Source organism: Gallus gallus, chromosome 5 (genome assembly GCF_016699485.2).
Source record: "Gallus gallus isolate bGalGal1 chromosome 5, bGalGal1.mat.broiler.GRCg7b, whole genome shotgun sequence".
In the NCBI taxonomy this organism is placed as follows: Eukaryota; Metazoa; Chordata; class Aves; order Galliformes; family Phasianidae; genus Gallus; species Gallus gallus.
Genome location: NC_052536.1, coordinates 48,886,091 through 48,900,754, shown reverse-complemented (window position 1 = coordinate 48,900,754; position 14,664 = coordinate 48,886,091). Strand labels below are relative to the sequence as shown.

At 40.3% G+C, this 14,664-nt stretch overlaps 1 protein-coding gene across 3 annotated transcripts in view; it reads right to left on the bottom strand.

The window, feature by feature from the left end:
• Nucleotides 1–14,664, bottom strand: part of PPP2R5C (protein phosphatase 2 regulatory subunit B'gamma) — a 75,537-nt gene that overhangs the window by 36,411 nt on the left and 24,462 nt on the right. Inside the window, exon 4 of one of the 3 annotated variants that reach the window (NM_001397232.1) lies at nucleotides 11,892–12,015. The exons of 1 other annotated variant lie outside the window; for it this stretch is intronic. In NM_001397232.1, coding sequence (NP_001384161.1) covers nucleotides 11,892–11,985 — 94 coding nt within the window. In that variant the 5' untranslated portion in view covers nucleotides 11,986–12,015. Of the gene's footprint in view, nucleotides 1–11,891; nucleotides 12,103–14,664 lie in introns of those variants that run through there. One more of the 3 variants, NM_001079482.2, reaches the window with a different exon arrangement.

Genomic DNA, 14,664 nt, shown 5'->3' with positions numbered 1-14,664 from the left:
TGACATATAAAAGTAGTACACAGAAAAAGAACAAACTTCTATCTCACTACTGAACATAAAAGGTACATTAAGTGTCATACAAGAACTGCAGCTGAGTCTTATTACAACTCCATCTGTCACGTTTGAGGTCTTACTGCAATTACCATATATTATACTTGTGCTCATTCCTACTGAGAAGTTTTTCTCCTTTGTTTTTCAAGAACATTTCCTGTCAGAAACAGGATGCTGAAGGTTAGATGAACATTCAGCCTGACCCAGAACAACAAAGCCCGTGATTCTCCAGCAACTCCTGCTCAATAATTAAAACTACAGGCTCTCATAGCTTCTGCAAGGAAAACAATAAACTGCTTTGCTAGTCTGAATAGCTAATATAGTTGTTTTGTTCTAGGCCAATGAGAAGGTGAGCTGAGACCAACAGATGGACGCATTCCACCTGAACTGATGCTCATGCAGCAGCCTGAAACTTCACAAGCATGACCTGCTGTGGGTCACCTGCTGCCTTTATGCAGCATCACAGTTCTCAGGAGCATTCCAGGAGAGAAATGAGCCACTGCTTACAGCTGCTTCTATTTCCACTCCTCTCTGCCTTCAAGGAACTGAGCTGCTGCCATCAATACCTTTTGGCTGTCCTCCAGGTAACAGAAATTTGTAACTGGTTTCCGTCTTTGGAACTGCACTGCTCCTCACTACTCTGTTCCATATTCTGTAATGCACTTGAACAAGACCGGCACCCAAAATATAAGTATTCTTCTATATATGAAGTTTAAAAACAATGCTTGAAACAACGTACATGTGGCACATTTTCTAGCTACAATTCAAAGCTGTATTTCATTTTCAAGTAGTTCAAGCTTCTGGATGTTCAACTCTATTTTTATTTCTGTTTTCTGTTAAAATCCTGGCTAGTAGAGAAAATCCAGCTTCTATTTTTTTTTTCTACTAAAGCAATAGCACTGGCTTTGCTACCATGCTGATCTGCTGTCTGAATCAAACACAGTCCACTTAAAACAAAAGGTGATTCCACCTCTGACAATTTGTGCCTGAAACTGGTCTTAATCTCACAGAACAGGCATTGGATGGAGGAGGAAGGAGGAGAAAGATGCCTGAAGTCATAAATAAAGAGTATTTTAAGTTTTGTGTTTCTAAATAAAGAAATCTCTTTATTCAAATGAAAGGTTTCTCACCGGATTGCGTGATTTTCCTTTTCTGAAAGAATACAGTCTTCCACTTAATGGAAAAAAAAAATACACTAAGGACTGCTAGAATTAAACAAGCTATCAGACTACTAACACCAAACCCTCCCCCTCAAAAAAAACCAACAAAAAACACAAGAAACCATCATGTCTTAATAAGCTTAAGAGAGCCAGAAAGTCCTGAGAAGCACACGCGTTGTCAGCAAAGCTCAGAACAGGTGCTTCACAGCACTAATCCACTGTGAAAGCTGCAGTCTTTGGGGAGTCCAGAGCTGAAGGCTGTTGCTGGTGGCAGCAGTAACAATGAGACTGAACCGTGGCTTTGATGATAGAGAAACTTTACGTAATGACATTTCACTGTCAAAGATTTTAAACGGGAGATTAAGGACTTTAACTTGTAATCAAGTAGAAAAAAAGCTTGCTATCACCCTATGCTGTCTGGCACAATTTTAAATATTAAACAATCTGGGGCTCTGAAATGACTTTCAGCAACACCTTTTTCAGGTGCACACGATAACTATCGATGAGAAAAGTGGATCAACAGCAAGTAAACTGCACACCTCATTATGCAATGACTCTTTAGAAGTGGAACAAAATCACCCTGCCTCTAAAGACCTGCTTTAAAAAAAATGTTATCACAAATCCACTATTTTCTTTGAAATCTCATGAAATTAAAAACAAAAAAGCACCTTGAGAACAGACGTGTACTTCAAATCTAACTGAAATAAGCATTTTTAGCCTAGGTTAAAGCATATTAAAAATTATAGAGAAGAAATCACAAGTGCATAAATACTTGAAAGGCAGTGTACCATAAAGAGAAAAAAAACAGGAATGCTTGTACAGAAAATGACAAGTGTAACATGCAGAAACGGGCTTGAGCTAATGAAATAAAAAATCCACCTGAAAATTAGGGAGAAAAATGACATTGAGTAAAATCAGACAGACAGTGGAAGGGAAAAAAAAAATCCTAGTCTTAACAAGGGAAGAGGGAAAACCAAAGAGATAAGGAGCTGTCAGAGCTTCGGGGCACTCACACCGTTAATAAGACAGTAACACCCATTTTAAACACAAAGAACTTACTGGTAACGTATGGGAAAATCCTCTATTTCCTAGCTCTTAGATGTACTTCACAAGATGCAACTAACCTTGTGTCCACCTTCCATAGAAGCTTTGTGGAACAGGCCTATTATGCAACATCTTCAATTGCATTTGATTTTATTAAAGGTAAGAGTTTTATATATTACAACTCTCCTAAAATAAATGAAGAGCTACTGCCAAGGACATTGGTGAAACCAGATTTAAGTTACGTTAACACAACACAATGCACAACCAACCACCAAAATATAAAATACCTGGGCTACTTCCTAAACAGCCTATCAGCCTGCTGCTGCTTCTCCCTGTTCCACTTGCTAAACCCTAGAATACTGCTCGTCTTCTATTAGGCACTTCTGAACAATAAAGTATATACATTTAATGATGGGATTCAGAATAACTACTAACAGATAAAATACGATGTCGCTGAAGAATGCTGGGTCACATGCTGGCTTAGAAAGAGATGACATAAAAGATAAGAAAGCATGACCATGGTTTGTTTTCCTATATGGCCAAAGTTAAAGGGTTCCACATTCCAAAGCAAGGTAACTTCACTCAAGAAGTTTAGTAAGTTGTAACATGAACAGAGCTGCATGTATTTGCCACTTTGTCATAAGCTGATGTGTATTTTTACATTAACCAAACACACCCATAACTTCCTTGGTAAAAAGTCTAAATGAGCTTTCCAAATTCTCCATTATTTTCAGAATTAGAAATAGGATGTGGAAAATGCAGGTCTTTTTGAAAAGCCTATCCATGGGAAGGGCTGTAACAGTGAAGGTAACTGAATCTGCATGCAAACAGAGGTTCTGAAGGACCTTTCAACAGACGCTAAGTCCCACTGAGTGTACTCCTGAAACATCCTACTCTTCAACTCAGCAGAGTCTTTCTGTTATTGGTATAAGCAACATTCGTTAGCTCCATAGGCCTGTGAAATTTAGGAATCTTGTGTGACGCATCTCAGGTAAAAGAAACAGTACGGCATGATAGCAGCAATGTTTTGGAAAGTAACCTTAGAACTAACTAGGTCAGTAACTTGCTTAGCAGCCACTCCTTGCCATGTCAACAGCCAACGACAGTTATTTCAAATACTAATGACAATTACCAGCAGATCCCTGCTGGGAACTAAAATTCATGTTTTAGAAAAGGAAGTTTTGACTCATGTAAGAGAAAGCCAATTATGTCCACTTGAAAACGTACTGAAACACATGGTTTCAACATTACCATGTTTGAAGACAGATAGATATTGAAGACAATACACCTACACATTTTGTTAGTAATGGGTGCTTAAGAATTTTCCATTTAACTCAATTCAAAACAATCACTACTGCACAATACAACATCATTTCTTCACATACACTGACAAACACATTTATTCCAAAAAGATGCCTTCAGTCCCGTGTTTACTCTGATTGAAAGGTCAGCAAGACCTTAATTTCCTACTGGGAAAGGAACAAAACCAAAATATTTATATCATGCACATAACAGCACACAAACCTCATCTCCCCCCCCCCCAAAAAAACCCCAATAAAAGTAACCAAAAACACCCCGTGCATCAGATTTTGGATTTTAAGATTTTTAAAGATTATATGTAAATAGAAGGAAAAGAAAGTTTTGCTTCTCGTTCCCATCTGGGAAGAGGTTGGAAGAAACACTCGCGTCTAAAGGCTTATTACAGTTCCTTTGGAGTACATCTTTGAAGGAAAACCTATTTTACTCAAAGAGCAGATAACACACTTTCCTTCATCTATTTATGGAAGTTCAAGCTCTGATCATCTTGCCAATTTTCATTCCAGTATAGGAATGAACATAGGAAACCTCTGAAACAGCACTGACATTGATGTGCTTTCACTTTAAATAGAAAAGCAGGAAGAATTTGCTTCTAGAAGCTGTGTGAAAAGACATATCTGGTGGCTTGAATTTAGAAATATGTTAAAGAACCTCCATAAAACTATTCAAAATAGAAAGTGTTTGAGTAGACTGCTACAATCAACTAAAAAAAGTAAGAAACGAGTCATTTTTTAGTTAGTTTTTAACATCTTTTAGCTTTCATAGTTCATCTTTACCTTACAAAGAAAATATTTACTTTACAAGATTCAGACACGTATCAGTAACAAGAGCAATTATGAAAATTGAAGCACTGAAGCCTGACAAAACTGTCACTTCCACCTCTGATAATGGCTCAGAGTCAGCCTCCACCCCTAATTTTAACTGCATAAAAAAACAAAGAAATCTTAATTGAAAGACAGTAGAAATAAATGTGCTGTTGCACAACCTGTATGCACAGAGGCAGATTTGGCTTTAAAGCACCACACATTCAGGACATCCTTTAACTCCACTGTGTGGCCTTTAAAGACCAGCGTGTGGGCAGAAGCCAAGCACAGACAGCATTGTACTTGCACCACTATAGGTTGTGTAGGTCAGGCATAAATGTTCAAATGCAAAAGCCACTGCCATGAGTGGAACATCTTGTCTGTACAGATAGTACTCCTGTATCTTAAACATCACTGGTGCCCACCAAACCTACATGGTTTCAAATACCGTTTCAGTAACTAGCAGTAGTTACAGGGATTCAGCTGACTCAACAGAAGTTAAAATTCATTATTAAAAGCTTTGAACAGAAATAGGGACAAACATTCTTTTCAGAAATGATCATATTGAATTTTCACATTAAAATGAAAATCACCAAACAAGAATTTTGATGCCTGAATAAAGAGTGAAGACAATGTGCACTTACGCTGATATAATTTCGCTTCCTTTGAAGGGAGTGCAAATTACACCGTGACTCAATAAATAGAACTAAAAATTCAAATGACTCTTCCTTCCTCTAATTTAATGGAATTTTGAGTACAACAGAGAGTCCCCTCCAAAGACTTTGTTTTTTATATACAGTTGTACCCTGAGAGGTTTTAAACACAGCAAGAACACTTAACATTCTCATTGTTTCCAGCAGTTTAGTTTATATATGCACACTTCATACATGAAGATTTAGACAAGGACTAGAAAAGAAAATAAGTGCAGCAGCAGGAGTGACAGAAATACAGAATATACAGAGAAAGAGCAGCAGCAAGATAAAATATATCCACAGATACAAAGCGAAGAGTTAATAAGCATGTCATCATGCTAAACCCAGCAGGAATGATAAGTAACAAACCTCCTTAGATCTGCTCTTGGTCAAGTATCAAAAATGTTTCCCATGAGTTCCTTCAGGAAACAGCAGTTTGAAAAACCACCACATCAGTCTATGTCTGCTATGCACTGTGGCTATGTCTGGATGTCTTCCTAAAGCCATCCTAAGAGGCAGAATGCTGTTAACAGTCATTTATATGAAATATCAGTCCTTTGGTAATTACCTAATGCTAACCAATGAAACTCACAGTATGCATTTCAATATCTTATATCATAGATGTGAGACGGAGGTTTGTTAAGAACAGAACTGCTACTTGTTCTCTTTCAAAGCAACACTTTCCAAAAAGAATGCTAGGTGGGTTTCAGTGTACCACTGGTTACACAATGCTAGGGAGCAGTAGTGGCCAAAAACATGCTATGAGGATACAGGAAACTCCAGGAGTGAGGCTCAAGATCAGAGCACGGGTGGCTCAGTGAGAAGGAAAGGCTATCAGCCCAAACAAGTTGCCCGTGCTCAAACCTTGAGATTATCCAACTGTAAGTTGGGTCCCTCAGCTGAGATCCAAAGCCAAAAAACATCTGTGACCCATGAAAAGGACAGAAAATGCGTGCTGACCATGGAAAGTCCCATTAACTGGATTAGCAGGTGAGGAAAGAAAGATTCCTGTGCCAAAGGCCTTTGAATATTTCCACTAACTAAAAAAATACCTGCAGTTTCAAAAGTAGTTGTCAACGTATTTTAGATTCACTAACATAATCACAATGGTTCATTTGTGATGGAAGCATCTCTGTCAAAAATGATTAAGAGGTCTACTAATCCATGCACCCTCCTTCCTAACATTTTACTCTGACAATAAAGACTGACTGGACCCTAAATGTGTACTAATAAATGTCTTTAAGGATTAAAGGGTATTAATATTTAAGTAAACATACATAACTCAAACTAGTTAAAGCTATATTATGTTTATGAATTCTAGCTTACTCAGAAGATATTTTAGTTATCCACGTTCTCTAAAAACACATACCTGCCACATAGCTTTTAGACTACTGCTGAGCAGCTAACAGAGCATTAAGAAACAAACAAAGCAGTGGTTTTGTGTGCTATTTTTAATCGTACAAGTAGTTCCTGCTACCCTATCTTTAGCACTTTGCAAAAACAGTGAGAATCATAAAACATCATAACAGTTTTCATGAAAGCAGCACACAAAATTCAGAGTTACTATGGATGTAAGAGTACTAATAGGTACACTAGCATCAAACACATTAAGGAGTCTGCTTTAATAACTGAAGGGACATATTGCTCTTTGAATTTGAAAATGTACACATATATATATATAGATATAAAATCTATTTTAAAGTGACAACTAGGCCAGTCATTTTTTGTCCTATGTGCAACAAAGAATTACAATATCATCACAAAATTCTCACCAGCAGAAGTAGCTGCCTCATTCCCACTAAGCTAATTCCTCCCCTCAAAGCACTGCAAAACACAGATGGAACTGCTCATATTGTCCAGTCTTGTTTTAAGCAGAGATTTCACACTCCCTTTTGCAGTCTTGTTCTCAAGTTTAAATGTTTTCACAGTGAGACATTTTTCTCTTTGTATTCAATTGCAATCTCTTGCGTTGCAGTTTGTACTGGTCACCTCTCCTCAAGTACCATGCATCCCTGAGAAATGCTTGGCTCTGCTTCCCAATCCCCTCCCCTCCTGTCAGCTGAAGAAAAGATCACCACTCAGCCCTTCCTTCCTCAGGCCAGCAAACCCAGTTCTCTCAGCCTCCTTTTGTACACTGCGAGATTAATGGCTGCTGCTCTTCATGCTGAATTTACCCTGCATTACTGCTGAAGTGTGAGCTTTGGCCTCTACTTCCATTTAATTCATTACTAAATTGATTAGGTTTTTTTTTTTAGGCTCAGAAACAATTCCTGAGAAGTAAAAGCCCTCATGATATTTCGGGAAGTACTGATAGATAGAAATATCTACAGGCCAATTATTTTTTCAGGAAAAAGAAACACAAGTTTTTTTGTTTAAGTGAAATAAATGAGCAGCTCTCCTTTAAGAAAAACTGTGTATCACAGGTTCAACTGCATTATGCAGCTCACTTAGAAGCTGTTTCAACTCACTGTCAAAGGAACTTGACCTTCCCTATTGAAATACTAGAATACAAAGTAGAAATGCACCTTTCAATAGCTAGAGTGCTCTTGGTTGCCCTAAGGTGATCCAAACTTAGGGAAAGCACCAACAGGTGCTCAACACTGCATTAATACCAAACCGAACCAGCAGTTTTCGTTGGGCTTTTACAAGAATGCAAATTCCCATCCAAATCCTCAGATATTTGCATCAAAATAATGTTACCACTTATATTTTTGGTTATATGCTGTAGACGAGCATGACGGAAGGTAGTTTATATTCCAGCTTCACATTATCCTTTGTTCGAGATTAAAAGGAACACACGTAAAGAACAGGCACATGTGAATCACTGCACTTTTCACAAAATCTGAAGGAAGTTGAATAAATCTGAGCCCATCAAAAATGCAAAATTTTTTGCTCCCCTGGAAAGCAGAGGAGAATGGATGACAGGATATCTGAAACAGGTGATGGCCTACAGGAAGCTTCAGCGCGAGCTGACAGGATCAGGGCACGCTCATCCTCCTTCCCACACAACTTTCATCACGTCTTGCAAAATATCTTGAAAATCATTTTGAAAAAGCATGAATAGACAACATTACCAACTGCAGCAGTCAGCAAGTAGGCCACTAACGCAACTGTTGCACTCTGCTAATGATTCTGCCAGTTCAGATCAGAGTTTCACCAATATTTTGTTCAAATATCTGTCCACATATTGAGTTCATAAAAGCAGAGCCATTAGGGCTACTTTCACACTACTGATAAAAAAACATTAAGATATTTGTCTTACAGCAGTCAACTGTATTCCTAATGAAAAATACGTGCCCCTCTCAAATGAATAAACATCTATGATCCGCCTACAGAAAGAACCAAGATCGTTTATTTACTGACGGCAATCTGTACATTGTGATCTACAGCTTTCAGCAAGACTGCTCAACAGTAAATATGAACTGCTAACTCTGAAGCCTAGCGACAAATGTTAACTGTTTGCCCTAATCTACATTGCTTTCACAGCTGCTTTCTTTGCTTAAAGTACTGAGATGAAGGCCCAATTCCTTGCCCCAGGCCTCATCTCTGTTACTTGAAACAAGGCTGAGTGCACTCCCATCACCCTATGGGGTTTAGCTGCCAGAAGGTCTCCATAAGAAGAAAGCAGCATCTCGAAAACACCACCCTGCTTTGCTTTCCTCCTGCACCTTCTTCTCTGCTGTCCTACTATCATCTCCTGGCAAAACATACACAGACCAGCTGCTTCACCTACTCCATCTCCACTTGCTTCTCAATGCACACAAGTCTCTATCCAGGATCATGAAACACAGCAGTTATTCCATACTCATGACGGCTGCTCTGTGAAAATGGTGAATTTCTTAGTTTGAGCTTGTTCCAAGATGAGGTAAGCTTGCAGCTCATCATGATCACTAATAACGAGCAGTTCAGCTGACCATCATGTGCTATCTTTGTACTCTAGAACGATCAATGCAGCAACAGCACAACTGGGATCTCCTGGAAAGCCTGCTGCAGGTGGAACGACCAAAGGGCTTACCACCCCAGTAGGCCAAACACCCCTCCTGAGCCTGTGCTTTCAGCATAAGCAAATAAGAGACCAAGGGCTGCATGCCACGTGCATTCACTCTGTGGCTGTACTCTCCTGGTGTTTGGTGTTTTCCACAATAGGTCCAAAGTCATACTCTGCAGGCCTGATTTCCACACACTGGTCTCGGGCAACCGCCAGCAGTCTGACTGTGACAAAGGGCAGAGCACCAAACCAGGAAAGGAGAACAAATCTAGTGACAGCCATCAGGGTCAGCCAACAGGTCAATGTTTGCCAAACAAGTCCACAGTGACTTCAAGTCAGGTAGTCAACATATCAGGATCCAGAGAGATGAGATACACAGCCAAAGATAAAGCTGCAACCTGGATGAGGCAATGACAAGGCCAAGGGCCTGACCTTAACAACAGCTCCAGAGTGAAGGACTGGGCCTGACCCTTACACTGCAAAGGGAAGTAATTCTACTAGGAAAGCAATCCCACACTGCAACAGGTGATGTAAAAGGACAGCCGTAACAGAAGTATGGATTGAGGCAAACATTAAATCTTTGTCATTAGGCTTCAGAGTTATCAGTTCATTTTAATTATGAATTATGTACAATACTGTTCTGTGAGGCTTCATTTGGGAGGCGTACAATTAACAAATGTGCAGTTAGAAGAGTGGTGTGGTTAGGATGGTGTTTTACAGGTTTATAGTTAGAAAGATTATTGTGGTGGAAAGAGACAACCAAAAATAAAAGAAATGCTCACCCATGTTGTAGGCTCACAGTAGAAAACTCCAAAGGGAGGGATCTCCAGAAAGAGATCCTTCCCCAGTGGCAGTCAGCCCGTAAATGGGGTCTAGGAGAGGTGCAGCCAGGCTCCACCCCTTCTGGTCACACAGCTGAATTGCCTTCACCTGTGCTCCCATGGCTGACTCAGTGCTTGCCTCAGGAGGTCAATCAGTGGTTGAGGCCATTATTCAACAGTTCCCATACAGGAGGCAAATCAGTGTTGGTCACATCAGAGCAGCTAGCAATATGAGGTTCACAAAAGAATGAAGTAAATTCTGTGTGTATGGATGGAAGAGATGTATTCCCCTCCCTGCTCCCCATGGTCTCCAAAGAAATTCCTCTGGGCTATAATACCAGACACTCATCTAATTTCCAGCCATCTGAAAAATGCTAAATTAGCTCATAGTACTTTCTTAATTGCTTACAAGAAAGTTGACTCTTCACTCATTAATAAAACAAAACCAACAAAAACCCACAAACAAAACGCAATCCTTAGCCTCAACCTTACTAGAGTATTACCATGCATACCAAAAATGTTGCATTTAGGAAATTTCAGAAGCTTCTTAAAATACACTCTCACAATTACGTATTTGATCTGAGCAACAAGAGGGATAATAGATTCACCAATGTGAACCTTTTATCACACCAAGACAAAGGATTGTTATGGCTCAGCATTATAATATTTCATAGCTCTGCTTCAAACGTTTTTATTTCTAAAACAGATTTGCACCTTTGAAAGATGGGGCTTCTACCCTCCCAAAAGGCAGCACGTATCATTAAATTAAGGTGATTTGTGCAGAAGGAAAAGCTACAGCTCAGGCAGTCACAGTTATATTCCCTTGACAACAAGCAAAGCCCTTATTCTAACTCAAAGGAATTTTACCACATTTCCCCCCACTCACAGACCAAAATTAGAGTCTTCTAGAATACATTCAGTCTTGCTTCAGACAGAGGATAAGGCTCTTTCACAGGTAAAAAGAAATCATGATTTTGCCCACGTATGCTGACAACTACTACTGTTCAGAGGAGCAGGCTTCTGAACACTGTTTGTTTGTTTAAAAATGAAACTTCCAAAGCAAAATATTTTCAGCATATGGAATACTCATAAAACAATAATTATTTTCAGTACCAACAGCTAGCCTGTGCCTAAGCTGAGAAGCAAAAGGCAATCACAAGCAGCATCAGCTGTGTTTCTTCCAGATAAGTGCCATTGTTCAAGGTGTGATGATCTCATCTATTAGACGTTCTGTTTTCAGAAAAAGTTCTAAAAACAAAGCCAACTTGGGGAAGATGTTAAAAAATAAATGCCTTGATTGGTTAAGAAGCTTGTTTGTAGCCACTTAAAAAACAGAAACAAGTCACAGCGCTACAAAATTTCACTAACTGCAAAAATAAAGACACAATATTACGCAGAAGCTTCCTACCCGAATACATTTTCCCTACATAACACGTACATTTACAATGCTGTAATTTTACACACCCAGGAGGACACATCCTGAGGAGCAATTTAGCATTCAGCACCGCACGAGCCAACGGGCACATAAGTGCTCGCTTGTTAGGGCTGCGCTGCGTCTCTTCCACGAAATGCCTTCTGAATGCATAAAGGATATTTTCCTAATATATGTCACATCTCTCTCCCTGCCCCCCAACAAGACCAATTCTTCCACACGCTGCAGTGCTTTGAAAGGCGTTCCAACCAAGCAACGCACACACGGCAGCCCTGAAGCACACCCACCGTTTGTCCCTATTCTATAGGAACTGTATATGGATAACTTGGCTCTTCCCTCCCCCTCCCCCGCTACCTTTCTGGGGTAGTGACTTCACATCCTTTGACATCAGCGCTTGCTGAAAGGGGGATGGGAGAGTTGCAGCAGAAAGCAGCAAAACCTGCTTTTAGCAACGCGTGCGATGCCTGCGTGCGTGCCCAGCCTCCGTGCGGAGCTCGGAGCCGGGTGCCCGGCTACAAAGGGCTCCCGCAGGAGCCGCACCGCCCCGGAGCCGGCCGGGGGGTCGCGATCCGCCACGACTCACCTCTGATGTGCAAAAGGGCCACGGGCTGGAAGGGCCCGTTGGAATTGGCTGCGTCAACCACCATCCTGCTGCCGGCTCTGTTACATGTCAACATCTAGGCTCCGCCGGGCAAGGCAGCGTATTCCTTAAGGCAAGAAACCGGCCTCCATTTTAGTTTAAAAAAAGACAGAAACTGAAGCGCTCTGCAGCTGGAGGGAACTGGCTGCTGGGTGATGTCAGCGGGCTGCAGGAGCCCCATTGGCTGAGGGCCGCAACTTAAAATGACACCGGGCGAGCCGCGAATGGGAGGCGGCCGGGCGGCAGGCGGAGCGCCCCCCAGCGGCCGGGCTCAGGGAGCAGGGCAGGCGGCACGGGGCAAAGGGCTGCGCCGGGACCGGCGTCTCAGCTCGGCTACGGCTCGCTGCTCACGTTCACTAATGGCTGTTAAAGCAGCGCACGCGTTACTTGCTTTATAATAATAATAATAATAAAAAACCTAAAAAGTTTAACGTTTCTTTCAACAAGGCTGCCAAGAACCGCCCCACAGGAGGCCAACTCAACATTGAGAGCACTGTCTTCTACACCTTTACATTTCAAAAGCCATACGAAAAGCTGCTCCCAGGGAGATGGATCTTTGCCTTGTTTTTAGCAGCGGTTCGTAAATAGAAAGCCCTGCACACGCTCCAGTGAAGTGCTTTATGGCTGGTTGCTGGCATGGGTTTGTCACAGATGAAGCCATACACACGGCATTTGGGAACTGAAGAATACACACTCCAAGCTCATGTGAGCATTTCTTGCCCAGAAACAAACCCATACTTAAGCTTTACTTGCTGGTAAAGTTGGACATGGCAGAACTCAGGTTTTCATTGTCATTAAGCTCAGTAGAATGGAAGTGTGACAGCAGGAAGAACCAGGACACAGACACAAAAATGTTGCTGCACAAAGCCAGAAGAAATACAAAAAAAAAGCAGCATAATGATTTTTGAACTTTTTACTTAAATTACTTCAGGTATTTGTAACAGGACTGTAAGGAACCTTTATCACAGGAGACTTGAAGATGTGTTTTTACAGAGTCACCTGAAGGCCCATTTTGTCTCCTGGATACCACGCATCTGGGAGTGCTGTTCAGAGACACAGACTGCATCATCTATCTCCTATCCCCAGATCTGCACTGCTCCCCAAACACTATTTGCAGCAGCATATCACCTTTTTTGGTATTCAAATTATTTGATCTACTGCATTTTCCTATCTTATGATAGAGGAGCACATCCAAAAGAAGAGATGCCTTTCAGTTATATAATTTGCTTATGAATTTTTTGAAGTAAAATCATCAGGCATATGCACAGCTGGCTGGAAAAATTGTAGTGAGCTACAATAATACACTGCCAAATGTAAGTTAGAGCTATACTGAATATTACTGACTTGGATGAAGGGAAAAAGAGTAATTGGGATAGGTAAGAGAGGAGTATTTACTCGTGATACATGAAGGAATCAATTAGGTTTACTGCTGACTGGGCCTGATTTAAAGTAGTACCTCATGGATGTTCAAGAAAGATGCAAAACTGATGCAAAAGCCTAAATGAGAACAGTGTAGAAATATTACTGAAAATATCAAGTGGGTGTTTTTTGTGTTGTGTTTTTTGATATTCTTTAATAGGAGGGTGAGTGAGGGTGGGTGGCTGTTGTATGGAGTTTTTTGCAGGGGGAGTAGGGGAGTAAAAATAACCAGAGAGTATCCAAGTGTTTTAGAAAGTAATTATGGAGTTGGAGGGAATTAGTTTTCCTCCATTCACTACAGACAGTAAATTCCTCCTACATCAAGGAGGATTAACTTAAACACTAAACAAAATGCTTTCACAATAAAAACAGTGAAGCAAACTAATACTGCAAACTTTTTCTCCAAATTAAAAATAGCCAAACATAGTGAGTGATATAAACGTAGCAGATCTTGCTTTTAAGTGCCACTTGTGGAATACACAAACTTCTGATGCACTTTTAAGCCTCTTCTCTAAGACTGCGGAGATTCAGATCATACATTCTTCCGGTCTAGATACAAACACAGTAGATACAGTCTCAAAAATGTCAGTTTCTATATTCATATATTCCTTGGGTATACCTTAGATTAGAAACTTCAGTCTTCTAAAAGAAAGTCTACCGCAGAGAGCCTTGTAACAAGACTAGATTTAAAACCAAAACCAAGATTGAACCCAACCAGAAAGTGCACTGCAAGATCTTGACAGATGAAGAAGGAAAGAATAGCTCAATATTTCTGCAGTGTTTTCATATGTAGAATTTTATAGTTAAATTCTGTTTCATTTTCATATCTGAACTGAAATTAGACTGTTCTATAATGATAAGTCTCAGTATGATGAAGCAAAAACTATGTTTAAAACTGCAGTTTTCTGGTAACCTCATCTTTATAAGGCAGCTGCTGTCCCTCCTCTCTACTTGCATCTTTGCTGTAATGGTCAAATGCTGCTTCTGTTTGTTAGGACCTCCCTGCAAAGATTGAAGTAGGTAGGTACGTATGAAGAAACACAACCACTGTACTGTAACAACAAAGCAAAGATGTTACCTCAGTTACAGTGTCATTTTCTATTTTATTCATAAGCATGGCTTGAACAGCTACAGATTCATTTGTAAAATTTCTGTAATGGCTTAAGGTCAACCCTCTAAATTGTTCAAAAAGAGTAAATGATAAATGTCTACTGCTGGCTGTAGTACTGGTGGAGCACTACATCACATTCAAGTAAGTTCTCTTGTGAAATACCTATTTCCTGTTCATGTTTCGTCC